Genomic DNA, 23,724 nt, shown 5'->3' on the forward strand with positions numbered 1-23,724 from the left:
CCATGATGCCTCCTCATGCGAACAATATATGTACAGAACTTGGAATTCAGATGGATTCTGCTGGCCTGCTCTACGAGAATCCCCATAAAAAGAGGTTTCATTGCTACTAAACCTACACCGGATTCCGCTGACACTTCCTAACTAAATAAAGGGCACAGCAGGCACATCGTGTCAACAGAGCAATTTGTCAAGTGGAAAATAAAAGAGACGCTGGAATTAATCCCCTCCGACTGCTCTGTTCTTTACCAACTGAAACGTTTCAGCGCACAGAAGAAAAGCTTCACGGAGGCAGCGGCCACCAAGGGTCAGCCTTTGAGGTTATGTGATGCCAGGATGAGCGTGTCTGATAAATGCATTAGGGCAGCAGGAAAATAGCGAGCCCTATGACACCACAATGGAGACGATCGCTTTTATCTATACTGAATAGGACTATTCAAGAAAGAACATCTAATAAGGAAACCGCCCCGGCCCAGGGATACATTATATGGGGTAGAACATAATGATGCAAATTTATACGGGAGAGCACAGGAGGGTGCAGTTTTTCGATGTCATCATCAAAGATTTTCGCACAATGTAATTTTCTGCAAAGCCAGGCTGACTTTTATTCGTATTTTACTTAAAGCAGAGCTGTAACCAGGAAAAGGGCAGCGGTTATCTTGTAGCAAAGTAAATTATAAAAATATGCAGCGCTCATATACTGTATATGTTCACAAAATATTAGCAAAAACACATTGGGCTAGATTCAGATTGCACGCCGCCGTAACTTAGTGAGGCTGGGGCTGGATTCAAAAAGAACCTGTGCCCTAAGTTACGGGGGTGTAGCGTAAATCTGCCAGGGTAAGCGCGCCGAATTCAAATTCTGAAGAGGTGGGCGTGTTTTATGCAAATAAAACATGACCCCACGTAAATTACGTCACTAACGAACGGCGAATGCGCCGTCCGTGAACGTATCCCAGTGCGCATGCTCCTAATCACGTCGCAAATAGTCAATGCTTTCGACGTGAACGTAATTTACGCAAAGCCCTATTCGCGAACGACTTACGCAAACGACGTAAACGACGCAAAATTCGACGCTGTCCCGACGTCCATACTTAACATTGGATACGCCTCATATAGCAGGAGTAACGTTACGCCGGAAAAAGCCTTACGTAAACGACGTAAAAAAATGCGCCGGGCTCACGTACGTTACTGAATCGGCGTATCTAGCTCATTTGCATAGTCTACACCGAAATCAACGGAAACGCCACCTAGCGGCCAGCGTAAATATGCACCCTAAGATACGACGGCGTAGGAGACTTACGCCGCTCGTATCTTAGCCTAATTTAAGTGTATCTGGTTTCCAGAATACGCTTAAATTTACGACGGCGTAGATTCAGAGTTACGACGGCGTATCTGATACGCCGGCGTAACTCTCTCTGAATCTAGCCCATTGTGATGTTTACATAAGTGAATATCGTAGTGAAATGATAAACATTGGAAGTATATAAAAAAAATGGCATGAAGGGATGAACAAAATGTTAAGCACCAGCCGCCACTGGACTCTGATTCACAGAGCACTTGCAATGAAAACTACGCCGGCGGCCTCCGGCGCAAGGCGGGCCAATTCAAATGGGCGTGTGCCATTTAAATTAGGCGCGCTCCCGCGCCGGACCTACTGCGCATGCTCCGTTCCGCAAATCCCGCCGTGCTTTGCGCGCCGTGACGTGATTTTTTTGAACGGCGACGCGCGTACCGTACTTCCGTATTCCCGGACGTGTTACGCAAATGACGTTCATTTTTCAATTTCGACACGGGAACGACGGCCATACTTTAGACAGCAATACGTTTGCTGACTAAAGTTAGGGCACCTAAAACGACGACTAACTTTGCGACGAGAAACTAGACTAGCGGCGACGTAGCGAACGCGAAAATCCGTCGTGGATCCGCCGTAACTCCTAATTTGCATACCCGACGCTGGTTTACGACGCAAACTCCCCCCAGCGGCGGCCGTGGTACTGCATCCTAAGATCCCCCAGTGTAAAACAATTACACCTGTCGGATCTTAGGGATATCTATGCGTAACTGATTCTATGAATCAGGCGCATAGATAGAAACAGAGATACGACGTCGTATCAGGAGATACGCCGTCGTATCCCCTTTGTGAATCTGGCCCTTAGTAGGTGAAGGGGGAAGATACAAATGCTGGGATATAATTTATCTTAAGGCATTAGGGTAAAAATGTGTCTTTAGAACCACTTTAACCACTACACCGCAGTAGTGGTGGGAACAATAATCAACTCAAGGCTCGACTATGCAAACGCCCTTTACCTTGGTCTCCCAAAATACCAGGTTGCTCGTCTACAAGTCGTCCAGACTATGGCGGCACGACTTGTAACAGAAAAAACCCTGGGAATCAATCACTCCCTCCCTCAGGTCCCTTCACTGGCTGCCCGTGAAGGACCGGATCACATTTAAGGCCCTCTGCCTGACACACAATTGTGTACAAGGGATTGCTCCCCAATATTTCTGTGAGAAAATAAAATACCACAACCCCAATCGCGTTCTCTGATCAACTAACCAAAATCTACTTCAAATCCCCAAGGCCCGTTACAAGACCAAAGGAGAACGAAGATTTGCAGTCCAAGGACCCCGACTGTGGAACGCATTACCAACCAATATCCGAACGGAAATGAATCACCAGGCCTTCAGAAAAAAACTCAAGGCCCACCTATTCTGAAGGCTAAATTAGAAGGAAATGGATACCAAGCGACTTGAGGCGATTCAGTTCGCATTTGTAGCGCTATACAAGCTTTTCATTCACTCATTCATTCAACCGCTTCCAGACCAGCCGCCTCAGTTATACTGCGGCAGGCTGGCCCCCCTGCGCGAGCCGTCGTAATTGTACGTCGGCTCTTTAACCACTTCATTACTGGGCACTTAAACCCCCTTCGTGTCCAGACCAATTTTCAGCTTTCAGCGCTGACGCATTTTGAACGACAATTGCGCGGTCACACAACACTGTACCCAAAATATATTTTTAACATTTTTTCCCCACACATAGAGCTTTCTTTCGGTGGTATTTGATCATCTCTGCGATTTTTGTTTTTTGTGCTATAAAAATTTTGAAAAAAAAAACCACAATATTTTTTTCTTTTTGTTATAATAATATCCCATTTAAAAAAAAAAAAATATATTTTTTTTCCTCGGTTTAGGCCGATACGTATTCTTCTACATATTTTTGTTAAAAAAAATCGCAATAAGCGTCTATTGATTGGTTTGCGCAAAAGTTATAGCGCCTACAAAATAGGGGATAGATTTATGATTTATTTTAAATTTTTTACTAGTAATGGCGGCGATCTGCGATTTTTTTTGTCAGGCCTGCGATATTGCGATATTGCAGCGGACATATCGGACACTTTTGACACAATTTTGGGACCATTCACATTTATACAGCGATCGGTGCTATAAAAATGCACTAATTACTGTATAAATGTGACTGGTAGGGAAGGGGTTAACACTAGGGGGTGAGGAAGGGGTTAAATGTATTCCCTGGGTGTGTTCTAACTGTGTGGGGGGGGGGGGTTGACTGGGGAAGGTGACCGATGCTGTGTCCCTATGTACAAGGGACACAGATCGGTCTCCTCTCCTCTGACAGCACGTGGAGCTCTGTGTTTACACCCCATCATTACACACAGAGCTCCACGTCCCTGCTGTGTTACCGACGATCGCGTGTACCCGGTGGACATTGTGGCCGCCAGGTACACGCATCGACTTCCCAGCGATGCGCCGGGACAGTGCTTACCCGCTGCGCGCCCCCCAGCGGCGCGCGTGGGTAATGTAAACAATGGGACGTCCAAAGACCTCCTTCCGCCATTTAAGGTCCGCGCTGCAGACGTCTTTTGACGATAGCGCGGATCTGTAGTGGTTGATTGATTGATTGATTGATATTTGAGCTTAATTAGGCGCCAAATGCCCACTGTGAAGTACTGTGGCGGTACACGCACGTGCCCGAAGTGTGTACCTGGAGTGCCCGGCGGTTTTCCGACCAAAAGCTCACATCGGACTTTTCTTGGCGGAATTTCCGATCGTGTGTACACGGCATTAGACTTTAAACCAGTTCCACCACCTGCAGATGTTATACAACTTGAGGTGCCCCTATTGTATCAATGAGCTTTAGCCAATTGTGTGGATCTTCAGTAAAGATCTATTTCATTGGTGGGACCGAAACACAGGATTGGGAAACCATCCCATACTCCCAATAGTTCCTTCTAATTTCTGTGGGCCAGATTCACGTAGAATCGCGGCGGCGTAACGTATCCTAGATACGTTACACCGCCACAATTTTTCATCGCAAGTGCCTGATTCACCAAGCACTTGCGATGAAAACTACGCCGGCGGCCTACTGCGCATGCTCCGTTTCTTAACTCCCACCGTGCTTTGCGCGTCGTGACGTCATTTTTTTGAACGGCGACGCGCGTAGCGTACTTCCGTATTCCCGGACGGCTTACGCAAACGACGTTAAATTTTGAATTTCAACGCGGGAACGACGGCCATACTTTAGACAGCAATACACTTGCTGAATAAAGTTAGGGCACCAAAAAAAACGACTAACTTTGCGATGGGAAACTAGACTAGCGGCGACGTAGCGAACGCGAAAATCCGTCGTGGATCTGCCGTAACTCCTAATTTGCATACCCGACGCTGGTTTACGACGCAAACTCCCCCCAGCGGCGGCCACGGTACTGCATCCTAAGATCCGAGAGTGTAAAACAATTACACCTGTCGGATCTTATGGATATCTATGCGTAACTGATTCTATGAATCAGTCGCATAGATAGAAACAGAGATACGACGGCGTATCAGGAGAAATGCCGTCGTATCTCATTTGTGAATCTGGCCCTGTGTTCCTGAAGCCAGAATTTAAGATTAGGAACTTGCCGACATGTGAAATTACAGACCTACTTTCCCAGATAAGAAGGATTTTAGTGACTTCAGTATTTCAAGAAATAAATAAAATATTACCGCTCATATAACTGAAATAGTATTGATTAAAATGAGAACAAATTACAAAATAAAAAAAAAAAAAAGAAGAAGACTCGAACTCGGATGGCCTGTCTAAATCTGCAGCGCTTTGTCAAATTCAACTTTCAGACGGTATAATTCACTCGCTTCCACCTATAACTACAGAAAGGCAATCATATTGCTTGGGAGAGCAAGAAAGCAATTAATCATTTGATAGACTCCAAAAATCTATCCCATATACTTACATCTGCCATAAATATGCTGCTTAGAAAGTGACACCGGCCAGGTTTCACCGCCATAAAAGCGTAAATGTTCCTCACCGTAAAAAGGGTGCTCGTTAATTGGTTAATTAAAAGTGAATTAGAGGATTCTTTGAACATGGCATGCTGGCAAACCTTCATAAAAAAGAAGCTCTCACGTGTGCCCTCGCTACATGGGACTCGTTCAAACTCAAGAAGTAGAAAAAGACGAGACGGTAAAGATATCCCGCTAAGTAAATCAGACAGCCGGTGCTAATTGTGTATTGAGGCTCATCAAAACATCTGTCCTACGCAGGTAATTAAATACATTTTTGTTCTATAGAAGACGTCAGAACTCTTTAACGAGTTTTATTAAAGAGAGAAAATCTTGACATGTTGTATGTAATCCTGTCTCATGGTACATGTTGTATCGCTATGTTCATACATAGACCAATAACCACCAGCTACTCAACTCTTTGGGACTTCTTTTTTTAGGTACTATGGGCCAGATTCACGTAGAAATGGGCTACGCTGCGGCGGCGTAACTTATCCCATTTACGTTACACAATCGCAAGTTTTCAGCGTAAGTGCTTGATTCACAAAGCACTTGCCTGTAAACTTTGCGGCGGTGTAACGTAAATCCGCCCGGCGCAAGCCCGCCTAATTCAAATGGGGCGGGACCATTTAAATTAGGCGCGTTCCCGCGCCGAACGTACTGCGCATGCTCCGCCCTTAAAATTTCCCGACGTGCATTGCGCTAAATGACGTCGCAAGGTTTTTGGTTGGTTTTCGACGTTAACGTAAATGGCGTCCAGCGCCATTCACGGACGACTTACGCAAACGACGTGAAATTTAAAAATTTGACGCGGGAACGACGGCCATACTTAACATTGGTTAGACCACCTAGAGGGCATGCTTAGTTTTACGCGACGTATCTCTACGGAAACAACGTAAATTTAGAGCGACGGGCAAAGCGGACGTTCGTGAATCGGCGTAACTAGTCAATTGCATATTCTACGCCGACCGCAATGGAATCGCCACCTAGCGGCCGGCCTAGAATTGCAGCCTAAGATCCGACGGTGTAAGTCAATTACACCTGTCAGATCTTAGGGCTATCTATGCGTAACCTGATTCTATGAATCAGGCGCATAGATACGACAATCGTATCTCAGAGATACGACGGCGTATCAGGAGATACGCCGTCGTATCTCTTTTGTGAATCTGGCCCTATACTTCTAAATAAGTCAACACTTTGTCACAAATCCATTTGTCTTTATGATATTTTAAATATAAATACTTTTTCTGAAAACAATGTATACAATATTAATGCTGTTCCAGTACATACAGTATAAGGCCCCTTTCACAATGACACGTTTTTCAGGCGGTTTAGAGCTAAAAATAGCGCTGCTATACCGCCTGAAAAAATTGTGCCCTGCGGTGCGCTAGCTAGCCGCATCTTTGGAGCGGTATAGGAGCGGGGTGATTACCGCTCCTATACCGGTCCTTCACATTGAAATCAATGGGAAACCGCGGTAATACCACCGGTGTAGTGTCACATTCCGCTCCCCATCACAGATTGCTCCGGAAGTGACGTTTCATCGCCGACATCTTGCTACCCCCCACACCATTGCACAGTAATGATAGAGTGAGAAGGGGGCAAGCGGACATCTTGTTACACCCACCAGAGTTTTAGATTTCACAGCTATTTTTAACACAAAACGGAGCTTATATGCTTAAATACAGTGGCCCGGATTCAGATAGAATTTACGTTGGCGTATCGATTGATATGCCGCGTAAGTTCTAGGAAGCGCCGGCGTATCTTCTTTCTGTATTCAGAATTTAACTAAGATACGGCCGGCGTAAGTCTCTTACACCGTCGTATCTTAGGCCTCATACAGACGACCGGACTGTTCGCTGAAATCGGTCCGCCGGACCGTTTTCAGCGGACATGTCTGGCTGGAGATTTCTGTCTGATGGTTGTACACACCATCAGACAGAAATCCGCGCGGACAGACAGCGCGGTGACGTGTCCGCGCCGTCGCCGCGACGATGACGCGGCGACGTGCGCGACGCTGGAAGGTTAATGCTTCCACGCATGCGTTGAAGTGATTCGACGCATGCGAGGGATGGCGGCCGCTCGGATATGTACGGTGAGTCTGTACAGAAGACCGAACATGTCCGACGGACAGGATTCCAGCGGACATGTTTCTTAGCATGCTAAGAAACATGTGTCCGCTCGAAAACGGTCGGGTGGACAAATGTCTGCTGGAAACCTGTCCGCTCAGACGTACAGACGACCGAACATGTCTGCTGAAACTGGTCCGCGGACCAGTTTTAGCAGACATGTTCGGTCGTCTGTACGAGGCCTAAGTTGCATATTTACGCTGGCCGCTAGGTGGCGCTTCCGTAGATTTACGCGTAGAATATGCAAATTAGGTAGATACGCCGATTCACAAACGTATTTGCCACCGGTGTATCTATATGCGTCGTTTACGTAAGGCGTCGGACCGGCGTAAAGTTACCCCTGCTCTATGAGGCGTAGCCAATGTTAAGTATGGATGTCGGGACAGCGTCGAATTTTCCGCCGTTTGCGTAAAACTTTTGCGAATAGGGCTTTGCGTAAATTACGTTCATGTCGAAAGCATTGACTATTTGCGACGTGATTTGGAGCATGCGCACTGGGATACGTCCACGAACGGCGTTCGTAAAGAGCGTCAATTACGTGGGGTCATGATAGATTAACATACAACACGCCCACTACCAGCCAAATTTGAATTAGGCGGGCTTACGCCGACACATTTACACTACGCCGCTGTAACGTAGGGCGCAATTTCTTTCTGAATACGGAACTTTCTGAATACGGATCAAAAACGGGGAGGGATGGTTTAGCAAATTAGGGATCCACCTGGAATCCTCGCTCCCATTGCCATTTAACTACCTCCCCGATCAACTTTTAATCGTGATCCCCACCCCCGGTGTTTCTGAGATTATGGCGAATCTGAGATACTCTGCAGAAACCATCTGGGGTCTAAAGCCATCTGCCTCAATACTACCAGCCACCACCAAACAAGCTCTAAGGAGTGAGCAACTGTTAAGAATTGATCGACGATCGACAGTCAAAAATCACACGTATTCACCCCAGCCAAGGCACATATTATGCGCTTTGGTCAACACAAGATCGGCAGTAAAACACAGACAAGAAATCCATGATTTCATTCTACAACACGATTTAGACTGCCTCTTAATCACAGAAAGCTGGCTCACAGCCGACTGCAACACCATTCTAACAGAATTGGGGCCAGCAAATTATCGCATTCAAATGCAAAACAGAGTGGGGCAAAGAGGGGGGGGGGGGGCCTGGCGGTGATCCACAAGATTCACCTCTCGATCACCAAACCAGTCCTTCAAAACTTGCTTCCATTAATGGAAACCCTCACTCTACATCTGCAAACAAATCCCCAAGACACGGTCCATATTCTACTTTGCTATAGACCACCAGGCCCAAAAACGCATCTTCTCACGTCGTTGACGGAGTTCATCTCCACATATACCCTAAACATCAAACACCTTTTGGTGCTTGGGGATTTCAACCTCTGGGCCAACTCCTCACTGGACCCCGTCACCGACGCCTGCATCGACCATCTGGAAGGATTAGGTCTGCAGCAACTAATACATGGGCCCACTCATGCCTGAGGCCATACGCTCAATCTCATTTTCAAACAAGATTTGGAAATTGACATCCTGGAAAATGAGCCGCAACCATGGACCGATCACCATGCCATTAAATTCACAATTACCAAAAACACCAGCCCAAAAAAAAACGATAAACCCGGTGACAACTCACTGGACTAGATTTCAGAAGAAGCTCCACTCGGAACTCTTAAAAACAACACTAGGGAACAAAATAAAAACAATCCAACAACAACAAACAGCCACAGAAACACTTGAAGCCATCAACAAGGCGCTACTACAGTCAGCTGACTTAGGAACACCAAAACGCAAAACTTGCATCTGGAAAAACAACTCCAGCTGGTTTAATGACCAACTGGCATTGCTAAAGCAAGAGCGCAGAAGAGCAGAAGCTGCTTGGAAAAGGAGCTCTTCAGAGGAAAACCACACCATTTATAAGAAAATAACCAAGAAATACCACAAAGAAATCTTTATGGGCAAAAAAAATTATTTCTCCAACATCATCGCAAATGCCCTTAACCGCCCCTGCGAACTCTTCAAGCTGGTCACTCAGACTATGAATCCTGCTTGTTTAGAGGCCCCCAATTCTGATTCACAAGAATTTTGCAACAAATTATCGGATTATTTCATTAATAAAATTGAAAAAATCCGTGATAGTATTCAACAAAATGGAACCGTCACAACCCCCCCCCCCCCCAATCACAAACCTAATATCCACATAAATCCGCCGCAACCACCAAAATTCACTCTAAAACCCATCGAGGCCACTAAAAACATCATCGGTACTCTGCGAAACAGCACAGCACCCAATGACATCATCCCCACTAAACTGCTGAAAGAAAGTGCCGATATATTGGCGCCAGCTATCACGCAGCTCATAAACCAATCATTCAAGGAGGGCATAGTGCCCACCTTGCTGAAACAAGGTACAATAAAACCAATTCTAAAAAAAACTACCCTCGACCCCAAAGATCCAAACAACCGGAGACCCATAACAGGCCTAAATGTTTTCTCCAAGGTAATGGAGAAAGAAGTTGTACAACAACTGCAACAGCATTTAGACACCCATAAATTACTCGATCCGTTTCAATCAGGATTCCGTCCGGGTCACGGAACAGAAACAGCGCTGCTCATAATATGGGATGATGCTCTAGAGGCCGCAGACGAAGGAGAATCTTGTCTCCTGATACTGTTGGACCTAAGCGCGGCCTTTGACACTGTAGACCACGGACTACTACTGGCTAGGCTAGCTGAAGTAGCCGGAGTCGCTGAAGGTGTTTTACCCTGGTTCTCCTCCTTCTTGGAAAACCGATCACAAACAGTGAAACTGGGGTCTTTCACTTCTGAAAAACGCACGGTATCATGCAGAGTCCCTCAGGGATCCTCCTTGTCGCACGTATTGTTTAATATCTATCTTCGCCCTCTCTTTGAAATCATCAGTAACCATAAATTACTTTACCACTCCTATGCAGACGACACACAACTGTATTTCCGCATCTGCAACAAAAAGGATCATTCTGTTGGACTAGAGAAATGCCTTACTCTGATAGATAACTGGATGACAAAGAGTTACCTCAAACTCAATTGTTCGAAAACAGAACTTCTCCTGTTTCACGCCAATCAAAAGATTCATCCCGCAACAACGTGGACACCCCCGCCCATTCTGGGTAAAACCATCACCCCTAGCACCAAAGTCAAAAGTCTCTGAGTCATTTTCGACACCTACATGACAATAGATGCACAAATAGGGTCAGTAGTCAGCGGATCCCACCATCTGCTGCGCCTACTTACGCAGACTCACGCCCTTTATCCCGAAAGAAGACATTGCAGTCGTAGTTGGAGCAATCATCAATTCCAGACTGGACTACGCAAATGCACTTTATCTAGGACTCCCCAAATACCAAATCACCCTCCTGCAAGTTGTTCAAAATGCGGCCGCTCGATTAGTGACCGGCAAAAAAACATGGGAATCAATCTCACCTTCACAGAGATCCCTTCATTGGTTGCCAGTAAAAGACAGAATCACTTTCAAGGCACCGAACGCATAAGTGTATTCAAGGAAACGCCCCCCAATATCTATGCGAAAAAATAAAAGCCCATAACCCCAATCGCATTCTGCGATCCACCAATCAAAACCTACTCCAGATACCCAAAGCCAGATACAAGTCCAAAGGAGATCGAAGATTTGCAGTCCAGGGACCTCGCCTGTGGAATGCACTACCAACCACCATCCAACTGGAGTCGGACCACTTGGCCTTCAGGAGAAAGATTAAAACCCATCTCTTCTGAGGTCAAGGGGTTCCTTACCCATGAAATGGATACAGCGCCCAGAGGCGATTCAGTTCGCATGTGTTGCGCTATATACGTTTTTCACTCACTCACATAGTTGAAGCAATCGGCAGTAATTAAATATTTCTTGTTTTAAAATAGGATACTTCAAAAGCCTGTATAAAGATGAGGTTTCAGCTATTGCTAGCATTATTTATCATAGCTCTCTCCCTCTTAGCCACCCTAATTGGATATCCAGCCCTGCTAATCTTGGCCCTTTAAACTCGATTTTTTTTCTTGCAGCAAAATCTGGCACCATACATTGTACCAGACACCTCTCCTAAACAAATCTCACATCGGAGGTCAGTGTCCTCGTCCGGCATCAACCTCTGATGAGAGTTCTAATCTAAAGGACGCAGCAAAGTGAGATCTCGCCGCAGGAGCCGCCGTTTTATTAAAAACTGATCAACACAACAGGACCACCTACCAACGTGTGAATATTTCTTCATTCCATACAGGGGTGTCAAACTCAATTTCATTGTGGGCCGCATCAGAATTATGATTGCCCTCAAAAGGGCCGGTTGTATCTGTAAGATTAGATGTCCAGCGCATCCCCTCCCCTTACATTAGATGTCAAGAACCACCCCACCATCAGAAGTTGAGTCCCCCACTCTCCCTTTCATCACAGTACACCCCCCTTCCCTTATGCTGCTGCTGGGAAGAAGCTGGATGCATTGGAGGAGGACCAGAGGAGGACTCAGGACTGGACTGGGACAGAAATTTGGCCCTGGACTTCATCCAGACTGGCCCACTTTGACAGGTCTCTCCCATAGCGGCCGGACAACTGCCACCCCCCCCCCCCCCCCGGCCACCCAAGTCTCCTGTCCCCCTTCACTAGCCACTAGCCGTTCTATTTATTAGAGTAGAATGGCTGGTACTGGTACTCTTATAGGCAGTACCAGTGGGGAAGCTAGACATTATTTCACCCAGGGCAAAGAATCAGTTTGGTGCCCCCCCTTATGGGACAAGATTAGGCAGAAGTGAGAAACTCCCAGGCCATAGCTGTTGAGTCAGCTGTCATGCTCCTCTGTCGTCTCCTCTGCTCATCCCCCTGATTCTTTGTTCCCCCCAGGTGAGAGATGCAGGGAGGGAGAGACAGAGGAGCGGAGGGGGGAGGCGGTCCGCTGTCACTGAAGCCAGCCCACTGAGCCATCGGCCCACCGGGAAACTCCATGTAGTCCCAATGGCCAGTCTATCCCTGGAGGTATGAGGGCCACATGAAATGGACCGGAGGGCCGGATTTGGCCCGCGGGCCTTGTGTTTGACACCTATGCCCATAGACAGAGGTCATATTTTTTTAACTTTCTTACAATGACAGGACTGACTGGCAGAGGGACAACCATATGAGTATTTATACCAGAATCAATTCTGCTTTATTACAACAGAGCACCGACACAGGGCTGCCACAGGCTGGTGTCTAAAGCCTCGTACACACGATCCAACTTTATGGCCATAATTGTCTGAGGGACGCGTTGTGTCGAATAATCTGACCGTGTGTACGCTCCATCAGACAAATGTTGGCTGAATTAACGACAACAAAAGTTGGCTGTTCATGCTCACCAATTGTTGGCCACTAAATCTGTTACGGCGGTTTATCCGATCGTGTGTACGCAAGTACGTCCAACTAAAATCCGAAGTACAAACACGCATGCTCAGAACCAATGCTAAACATCAGACAATAGCAGAAGTTGCCCAAAGGGTGGCGGTAAAGATATGAAAAACCACGTGATTTGGTGAAAGTTGGCTGAAAATGTTGTGCCGTCTGTATGAAGAACAAGTTCACGGCCAACGCCCTTCGGACCAAAATCCACGGAAAAGTTGGTTGGAAGTCTGATCGTGTGTACGAGGCTTTACTGGTCTAGCCAATGAAAATGGGACTTGCTGCTAATGTTTTCAACAGGCAAGGGATGATGAAGAACTTTTTATCTGCCAAAAAAAACGTAATGAATGGACAAAGCTTGGGCCTCCATCGGAGGTCTATTGAAAAGGCTGGAAGCTGTCCTTCATGCCAAATACCCATTTGCCCCATTGTATTCCTCTTCTATCCATAATCTTAAAGAGCAACAACTTTCTTTTGTTTTTATTTGCCCTAATTTATTTTTTGTTATTTATGTTTTGGTCCAACCCACCCCATGCTTCCTTGTACAATTCTGGAGAATTCATGAAAAATGTCTAAGACGCACTTTCAAATTTCGATGTGCCTCCACATGACAAATGTGAGTGGGTGACAAATTGACATACCGTATTTATCGCGGTATAACGCGCTCCCGCGTATACCGCGCACCCCTAAAGTGGCCCCCAATCCTGTGGAAAAAAAGTTTATTTTGTACTTACAGTTTTGGTGTCTTGCGCGGCGTCCATCGGCGGCCTCGTCGGGTCCGGCGTCCGTCTGCGGCTTCGGGTGTCCTCTTCGTCGGGTCCGGGGTCCGTCTGCGGGCTTCGGGTGTCCTCTTCGTCGGGTCCGGAGTCCTTCTGCGGCATCCTCGTGTCCTCCCCGCTCGTTTCCCGCGCCGAGTTTGAATACTGCGCCGACATATACAGAGCGCAGTACACTCGTGTATTGTAGGGCAGGCTCGGCAACACTCGCGCTCACGTCCTGTACGTCAGCGCGGAAGGTGCCGAGACTGCCCGACTATACCCGAGTGTACTGCGCTCGGTATATGTCGGCGCAGTATTCAAAACTTGGCGCGGGAAAGCGGGTATCGGCGTATACCGCGCACCCACGATTTTGCCCTGATTTTCAGGGCAAAAAAGTGCGCGGTATACGCAGATAAATACGGTAGCTGTTGCAGGTAGGTAGATTAATCTGGGGCATGCACCGCCCATGGAGGCACACTGTGCTTCCTCCCTGCCGCTGCACCTGTCAGACAGCGCAAACGGTGGGAAATCTTTTATCGGGCGGAGCCTGATGGGGATTTACAGACAGTTCCCCATCAGGTGTGCTTCCCTTGGGATAGACACCAGTGGCAGTGCATCCATAAGGGGAGCATGGGCGCCACCCCCTCTCTCCTGGCACAGCTCTATCATCATAGATAATAATGCATTGCATGAATCTCTCTATGGTCGCCGCTGACGCCCCCCTATTCAGGTGTCCAGCCCCTTTTAGGGCACCGGGCACCTGAATTACAGCGGCGGGGTTGTTCTTTGGAAGCACCTGAATAGAACCGTAGGCTCTAATAGGCATCCAAAAAGGTGAACAGCAGGTGCCATGCTGGGTGTTCGCTGTTCATTCAGCGTTGTGTTAGCAAAGCAAAGGATTGGCTGAAATGTTAGGCGCTGTGATTGGATAGAGAGGACAGAAGAAGACATCGAGGACATTCAGCACACCGCCACTGACCCGCTGCAAGACAGGTATGTGCCGGGCGATGCACACTGGCAGTAGTTGATGGGGCACAGTAGCGGAAATTGATGGGCACACTGGCAGCAATTTATGAGCACAGTGTCAGCAATTGATGTTCATGGGCTCAGTAGCGACAATTGATGGGCACACTGGCAGCAATTGATGGGTACAGTAGCGGCGTTTCATGTTACAGTGACAGCAATTTATGGGTACAGTGGCTGCAATTGATGGCACAGTGGCAGCAGTGGATGGTACAGTCGCTACATTTGATGGGCACAGTGGCTACGTTTGATGGGCACAGTGGCTGCATTTGATGGGCGCAGTGGCTGCATTTGATAGGCACAGTAGCTGCATTTAATGGGCGCAGTGGCTGTGTTTGATAGGCACAGTGGCTGCATTTGATGGGCGCAGTGGCTGCGCTTGATGGGCACAGTGGTGGCAATTGATGGGCACAGTGGTGGCAATTGATGGGCACAGTGGTGGCAATTGATGGGCACAGTGGCAGAAATTGATGGGCACAGTGGCAGAAATTGATGGGCACAGTAGCTGCGTTTGATGGCACAGTAGTTGCGTTTGATGGGCACAGTAGCTGCGTTTGATGGCACAGTAGTTGCGTTTGATGGGCACAGTAGCTGCGTTTGATGGGCACAGTAGCTGCGTTTGATGGGCACAGTGGCTGCTATAGAATCTGCCTGTTTGTCAATTACAAGGTGAGAGTGGACTTGATGGGGAACTAGTGTCTCAGGCCCCGTACACACGGCCGAGGAACTCGACGTGCCAAACACGTCGAGTTCCTCGTCGAGTTCAGGGATGAAGCCGCCGAGGAGCTCGGCGGGCCGCCTTCTCCCATAGAACAACGAGAAAATAGAGAACATGTTCTCTATTTTCTCGACGAGTTCCTCGGCGGCTCCATCGGGCCAAAAGTGTACAGACGACAGAGTTTCTCGGCAGAATCCGGGTTTGACCGAGTTTCTCGGTGAATTCTGCCGAGAAACTCTGTCGTGTGTACGAGGCCTCAGCTTTCCCATCAAGCTTCACCCACTGCTACATCACTGGCTACAAGGGTGCTGTCAGCTGTGAAGCTACCTGTGTCCTTAACAACCAGTTGCAGGGAAGAGGTACACAGCGTACAGGGACAGGCACTCTGCCTGTCTCTGTACGCCAAGTTAAAGTAGATTTTAATGACATCCCATTTTGTCATCTACAAACAGGAGGTAATTATTTATTTAGTGAATTAATAGCATTGCTTTGTAAAAGTTCCCGAAATGGGCAGTAGAGATTTTTGGATCTGGCTCAGACCATTTTAACCACTTGCCGCCCGCCCGCAATGTACTGCAGGTGAGTGGTCGCTGTAGGCAAAGCTACGTACCCGTACATCGCTGTCTTCTTCCAGGTTTAGGGTGTGTGCATGGGCGGGTCTTGATGCATGGGCACTGCGCAAGGGCCCCAGGTGCATGCGGGCCCCATGATAATCTTGCATTACATCATACTTGCCAGCTGGCCCAGATTTGCCAGGACAATCATTCTTTTTACTAAGCTGTTCCGGAATGGTAATGTCCATGGCAGCATCACGGAACATGATCTACAGGGACAGTGGCAGCCCGTCACTGGGCTAAATCTATAATCCCGAAAATTCCTAACCCCTGTCTCTGCAACTAAAGCCGTCCATAGATGATTCAAATCTCTGCTGGTTCGGCAGGCTGATTGTAGCCAAGTCGATCGATCCATCAAGTTGGTTATAAACAGCGTGTCGGATTTGTAGCTTGCTGGGAGAACACAATAGCTCCATGGGATTCCCCCATCAACACTGACTGTGTTGATGGGGAAATCAAGCAATATTCTTTCCTGCAACCCATAACTGGAGGAAAGAAATTCACATAATCTATGGCCTGCCTAAGGCTTCATTTAGACATGCGGCTTCTCGGATTCCCGAAAGGACGGGCTGTTATGAATTATCGGGAGGCTTGTGTAGAACAAATGTGATTTTAAAATCTTCTTGATGGAAGTGCAATTAATTCTTGATACAATGAACGTTTTTAAGGGTTTTATACTATGCCGAGTTTTATATTTTTGGGGATTTCCCATGATCATGTCATCCTGAGGGTGGATCTTTGTGCCCCATAAGTGTGCTTGAATGGTTTAAGGCCCTGTCTGGGTTTTGAGTCACAAGTGCCTCTGACCTTCCATGATAGAAGATGTGTGCAAGCTAGATCTCCCTTGATCATGTCATCTTGAGGGTGGATCTCTATGCCCCACAAGATCCCTTGGATGGATAAAGGCCCTGGCTGGGTTTTGAGCTGTAAGTATCACTGACTTTCCACCATAGGAGATAAGTGCAGGCTGGATCTCCCGTGATCATGCCACCTTTAGGGGTGATCTCTGTGCCCCACAAGTTCCCTTGGATGTATAAAGGCACTGGCTCGGTTTTGAGCTGTAAGTATCACTGACCTTTCCATAATAGGAGGTCCATGCAAGCTGGATCCCCCATGATCGTGCCATCTTGAGGGTGGATCTCTATGCCCCACAAGTTCCCTTGGATGGATAAAGGACCTAGCTGGGTTTTGAGCTGTAAGTATCACTGACCTTCCGTAATAGGAGGTCTGTGCAAGCTGGATCTCCCGTGATCATGCTAACTTGAGGGTGGATCTCTATGCCCCACAAGATTCCTTAGATGGATAAAGGCCCTGGCTGGGTTTTGAGCCACAAGTGTCACTGACCTTCCATAATAGTGCAAGCTGGTAAGCGAGCACTCTTTAAGGTGGTAGGTTAAGAATCACGTATGGTGACGGATGGTGTGTATACTGTTGAAAGAATTATTTTTATCATATTTTGACTTTTTATTGCATTTATCTTATTTTTGCAACAATTTTTCACTGGTGTTTTAAGCGCAACTCTATATACTATTGTTTATTTGAGAGCTGTTTACATGCTGCAGGTCCAATGATATGCTTTGTGCCTGCAGCAAAATTTACCGGACATGTAGCGATCGACGGGTGGCCAGCCATACAAACAATACAGACTAAAGCAAATAGATAAGTGCAGCAAACTCCCTGCAACCACATGCAATGCACACAGTTGGGGCTTGTTAGAAACCCACATGGCAGTTATCCTGAAGGAAGGTAAAGACCCTACACAAGTATCCAACTATAGACCCATTGCTTGCTTAATGTGGATATTTAACTCTATGCCAAGATGCTAGCCAACAGGTTACTCCCTCTCATTCCCAGTCTCATCTCACCTGATCTAGTAGGCTTCATACGGGGTAGGGAGGCTAGGGACAACACCATACGCATACTAAATCTACATCACTGGCTTACCTCTTCTGAGACCCAAGGGTTTTTCTTCTCCCTTGACGTTGAGAAGGCGTTCGACAGGGTGGCCTGGGATTACATGCAAGAGGTACTGAAAGGAGTGGGTTTTCTACCTCGTATGTACTGTATACACATATCAATGCTTTATATACCGTATTTATCGGCGTATACCGCACACTTTTTTGCCCTGAAAATCAGGGCAAAATCGTGGGTGCGCGATATACGCCGATACCCGCTTTCCCACGCCGAGTTTGAATACGGCGCCGGCATATACCGAGCGTAGTACACTCGTGTATAGTCGGGCAGTCTCGACTCCTCTCGCGCTCACGTCCTGGACGTACAGGACGTGAGCGCGAGAGGAGCCGAACCTGCCCGACTATACACGAGTGTACTGCGCCGGCATATACCGAGTGCAGTACATTCGTGTATAGTCGGGCAGGCTCGGCTCCTCTCGCGCTCACGTCCTGGACGTATAGGACGTGAGCGCGAGAGTAGCCGAGCCTGCCCGACTATACATGAGTGTACTGCGCTCGGTATATGCCCGCGCAGTATTCAAACTCGGCGCGGGAAAGCGGGAAACGAGTGGGGAGGACGCCGTAGAAGGACGCCGGACCCGACGAAGAGGACACCCAAAGCCGCAGACGGACGCCGGACCCGACGAGGCCGCCGATGGACGCCGCGCAAGACACCAAAACTGTAAGTACAAAAATCTTTTTTCCACAGGAATGCGGGTCCACTTTAGGGGTGCGCGGTATACGCCGGAGCGCGCAATACCCCGATAAATACGGTACTACTCCCTCAGCAAGGGTGAAATTGAATGGCCACCTGTCGAACGCCTTCTCTATAAGCAATGGGACAAGGGACCCATTATCCCCCCTGATCTTCATCTTGTCGCTAGAACCCCCCCTAAGCAGACTGAGCGCCAACCCAGATATCAAAGGAATTTCCATAGCGAATAGAGATTTTAAAGTTGCGGCCTTCACTGACGACATCCTACTCTCCTTACAACATCTTGGAGACCTATCAAATCTTAAAATTAACTACTCCAAATCAAATGCCCTAAACGTCTCACTCCCCCCACAGGAAGAAACCTGTGTGGGGAGCACCAGCCGCCACTGACGTGCACGTATATTTACACTCGAAATTAAGCCAGGTGCAGATACCAACTTGTACAGACACTTGTCTGAATCCAAAACAGGGGTCTAGCCACGACTGAACCAATCAGCACTAAACAGGAGGGGAGGACAGAGGAAGATACCAAATTCACATTTTAAACCATTTGAAGTAGCTCAAAACTGCCATTAGATTACATGAAAAGGAGGGCAGAATATGGACAGTTTTCTTAAAACTTGAACGTGGGCCAGGGCTCAAGTCCTGCGGGAACGCGTGGGAACGAGTTCCTGCACTTTTTTTTACAGCAGGAACGCAGTTCCCTTTGCAGGACTAGAGAAGCCGAGCCACCCGAGCAAATCCTTCACTAAGCGGCGATGCCCAGCTCGAGTCACTGTCAGGGGCAGGAGAACCTTAGTAATCCTTTATGTTACTGGCCGCTTTTGTCATTGTTCCCAGGAGACATTGCGGAGGTCTGCCGCGAGTTATCGCGGGATTTAGAAAGAACTTGCTTAAAAAAAACAACAACATGTGCTTTAGTAATTATGCATATGAGCGTATCATTTTTTTTTTTTTTTTTATGGGGGAGTGGATGTTGGGTGGGAGTTCCCACACTTTTTTCCCCAGGACTTGACCCCTGACGTGGGCCAATCCTGCAAGCAAACCACTAGGGAATGTATATAAGGAGATCACATCCTTTTACAGTGTTATATAGAAGAATCCTGGAGAGAATTACCGTATATATTCGAGTACAAGCCGACCCGAGGATAAGCTGTGGCACCTAATTTTACCACAAAAAAAAACTGGGAAAACGTATTGACTCGTGTATAAGCCTAGGGCAACCCTCAAAATTTCCACTCGCCTACTAGCATTTGGCGAGTGGATTTAAGCTGGGGGCGAGTGATGACAGGGCTGCATGACCAATGTCCCTTCAATCTGTGCCTACACTTAGAGTCCCGATGAGATTGGCGGCCGAAGAGGAAAGGTGCATGCTCGGGAAAAGTCTGGTGAGCCACGCACAGGCAGAGCAGTACACAGGTGCTCTACTTACAATTCTCATTAAGCCATGGTACCTAACAGTATGACCTCTCTGAGCCTGCCCCCCTCCCCCCGGCCCCGACCAATGTAGCTGGAGAGCAGAAAGTAATTAGTCAGGTGGAGGATTGCAAAAATTGCCACTCCGGTGCAGCGCTCACTGAAAGTTGCCCTGACATGAGAGCGGCAGCCTTCTAGTTTGTGCAGTTTTCTTCTCCTTGTGCTCTATGTAAGTGTCCAACAGTTCAGCCTGAGCACTGTGAGCAGACTGGTCTCAATGTGTGCTGTGCGCTGTCAGTGTGCGCTGTGCTATGGTGTCAATGGCTGTGCAGTTGTGTGGATCTCAGCGCTGGATTGTACTCCCTCCTGCTGTGCTGCAGCTCCTCTCCTCTCTGCCAGCCTGAATAAAAGGGGGAAGTGGGGACATGCAAGCGTGGAGCCGCACACACAGGCTCCTGATGATGAGATGAATGGGAGAGAGAGAGAGGATGGATGGGAGCTGCAGAGGAGACAGCAAGAGAATGGGGAAGAGACCCAGTTCTAGTGCCCTGTTCCTCTGGTCTGCCCACAGTGCCCTGTCCCTCTGGTCTGCCCACAGTGCCATGTCCCATTTTGTTAAAGTTTTTGTTGGTAATATTTAATTTTGTAACTTAATTCTGCATAAAACATTGTCATTCCATGAGATAATCTATGAGGGCGTGTTTACGGGTGCAATTAGGCGCAGGGCAGTGTATGAATTAGGTGGGGCAACTGGTGGCGTGTAACACTTGAGGCCTGGCTAGTAGCTCAGGACTTGAAATTTTGAGCCCTGGCCTAGGGTGTCCATCTGCATGTCTCACTGTGCCTCACTTTGCCTCACTGTGTCCATGTGCATGCCTCACTGTGCCCATGCCTCACTGTGTCCATGTGCATGCCTCACTGTGTCCATGTCTCACTGTGTCCATGCCTCACTGTGTCCAGACAACAAACTTTTCACACTTGTAGAGGAGAAATGGGGCTACATGTGCGCCAAGTTCCGGGTCCAGGGAACCTTCGACCGGCCAGTACCAAGTCCCCATATTCACCAGAGAAATTACAGTTTAACATAGGAGTCTATGGAAGGGGTGCCCGGTTTTTAAAAATCGGTGCTCCCCGGCCGTTGGTCCCCCGGACAACAAACTTTGCACACTTGTAGGGGAAGAGTGGGGTTTAGGGTGGGGAGAATCACTAAGTGGAGATGCACTTAGGGTTAAAGTTCATAGGTCGAAGGTCAGCTAGGGTTAGGTTTAGGGGTTAGGGTTGGGGTTGGGGTTAGGGTTAGGGCTAGGGTTTCCCATTAAAGAATATGGCTAGGACTCAGGAATTGGAACAGGGACCTCCCCCAAAGGTCGGTACCGGGTCCCCAAAATCCAGGAGATCAGGAGCAAAAAGGTGACTCGAGTATAAGCCGAGGGGGGCATTTTCAGCACAAAAAAAATGTGCTGAAAAACTCGGCTTATACTCGAGTATATAAGGTACTTCTATAAGAAAACCTGGAATAGAGATGACAGAGGAAGGCGCTACAACTCCGGTAAGTAAATATAAAACATCTACAAAGAAAATAGCAGGTGGTAAAAAAATGCCCTTTTAATTGACCCTTTGTAAAGAGATCACACGGCAATGTAAAGAACACAAGAAATACGGGTCACATGTGCGCCGGCCTTCCTCTTACCTGAGAAAGCATTGTTCGTGTTCAGAAAATAAATCTCCTCTCGCCCGTCGCCATCTATATCACAGGCGGTGACCCCGATGGCATTGCCCTGGCGATCCCGGAGTGGATAATACGGAGAGCTGCGTTCATCCACCGCTATGTTCACTAGGCGACCTTTTTCTTTGATGTATTTCAACACGAGATTGGGTCCATTATATCTACAAAGGTAAAAAAAAAAAAGAAGAAAAATTAAAATGCCATAAAAATCAGAAATACATTTCTTTCCAAGTCATAGAGAACAAAAAGCTCTTTAGATCTCTATAATTTAATGGAGGAAGGCATTACTGCCGCCGAGTCACCCAACAATTCGGGAATCTTTAAGTGTCAAGATTTTACATTTTCATTCCACGTCTGCACTTAGAAGTGAGCATTTGTTACTTGAAATGAACCTGTGAGGATGGAGATAAGATAAAGGCCAACGCTGACTTCATGGCCTCGTTTACACTTGCTTCAAAACGTGGCATTGGACAGGCTTTTTTAAAGTGCTCTGAACAGGGCCGCCATCAGGGGGGGTACAGGCATTACACCTGTAAGGGGCCCGATGGTCCACAGGGGCCTGGTTGCCCTCCCCAACCCTTTTTTTTTCCTCTGACCTTTAGCAACTCGCGGGACCCAACCCCGTTCTCTGCTCCAGGGGTGCCTAAAAGCCTAAAGCTGTGTAAGGGGCCCCAAAATTTGTGATGGCTGCCCTGGCTCTGAAAGCCAATCAAAGCTCCTGTCCTTAAATACAACGATCCCCTGTGTCACTTTCTTGGTGCCTCAAAGTGTCTCCAAAGTAGGGGTGCAATGGATCAAAAAACTCATGATTTAGATCGTTCCTCGGATCAGGAGTCACGGATCGGATAATTTTTCGGATCGGCAAAAAAAAAAAAAAAAATTCTCCCCCACTGTAATATACACATCTCTCACCCACTGTTCACCCCCGCCCTAACCAACTATAGTACCCCCTCGGTGCAGACACCCCCCCTCCTCTCAGGGCAAGAGACTCAGGGCAAGAAACCCCCCTCCTCTCAGGGCAAGAAACCCCCCTCCTCTCAGGGCAAGAGACCCCCCCTCCTCTCAGGGCAAGAGACCCCCCTCCTCTCAGGGCAAGAGACTCAGGGCAAGAGACCCCCCCTCCATTCAGGGCAAGAGACTCCCCCCCTCGGGCAGTACAGGCACTCCCAGCGTGTGTCCCACGAGTGCGGGCAAGAGACTCAGGGCAAGAGACCCCCCCTCCTCTCAGGGCAAGAGACCCCCCCTCCTCTCAGGGCTAGAGACCCCACCTCGGGCAGTACAGGCAATCCCAGCGTGTGTCCCACGAGTGCGGGCTCCCCCACTGTAATATACACATCTTCCCCCCCCCACTGTAATATACACATCTCTTACCCACTGTTCACCCCCGCCCTCACCAACTATAGTACCCCCTCAGGGCAAGAGACCCCCCCTCCTCTCAGGGCAAGAGACTCAGGGCAAGAGACCCCCCCTCCTCTCAGGGCAAGAGACCCCCCCCTCCTCTTAGGGCAAGAGACCCCCCCCTCCTCAGGGCAAGAGACCCCCCCTCCTCTCAGGGCAAGAGACCCCCCCTCCTCTCAGGGAGGGCAAGAGACCCCCCCTCCTCTCAGGGCAAGAGACTCAGGGCAAGAGACCCCCCTCCTCTCAGGGCAAGAGACCCCCCCCTCGGGCAGTACAGGCACTCCCAGCGTGTGTCCCACAAGTGCGGGCTCCTCCATCTTGGTACACCTGGCGGCGGCTCCGGAGCTAGGCCGAAGCCGCGGCCTTTCCTAGCGTTATGGCCGCGGCTCCGGAAGTAGGCCGAAGCCGCGGCCATAACCTTAGGAAAGGCCGCGGCTTCGGCATAGCTCAGGAGCCGCGGCCATAACATTAGGAAAGGCAGCAGCTTCGGCATAGCTCAGGAGCCGCGGCCATAACATTAGGAAAGGCAGCGGCTTCGGCCTAGCT

At 48.3% G+C, this 23,724-nt stretch overlaps 1 protein-coding gene across 3 annotated transcripts in view; it reads right to left on the reverse strand.

The window, feature by feature from the left end:
* The window catches only part of CRTAC1 (cartilage acidic protein 1), a 738,783-nt gene that overhangs the window by 411,050 nt on the left and 304,009 nt on the right, over positions 1 to 23,724 (reverse strand). For all 3 annotated transcript variants that reach the window (XM_040361273.1, XM_040361276.1, XM_040361274.1), the window contains exon 3: positions 21,745 to 21,941. In XM_040361273.1, the coding sequence (XP_040217207.1) occupies positions 21,745 to 21,941 (197 nt within the window). The remainder of the gene's footprint in view (positions 1 to 21,744; positions 21,942 to 23,724) is intronic.

The sequence above is a fragment of the Rana temporaria genome, chromosome 8 (assembly GCF_905171775.1).
Source record: "Rana temporaria chromosome 8, aRanTem1.1, whole genome shotgun sequence".
Taxonomy (NCBI): Eukaryota; Metazoa; Chordata; class Amphibia; order Anura; family Ranidae; genus Rana; species Rana temporaria.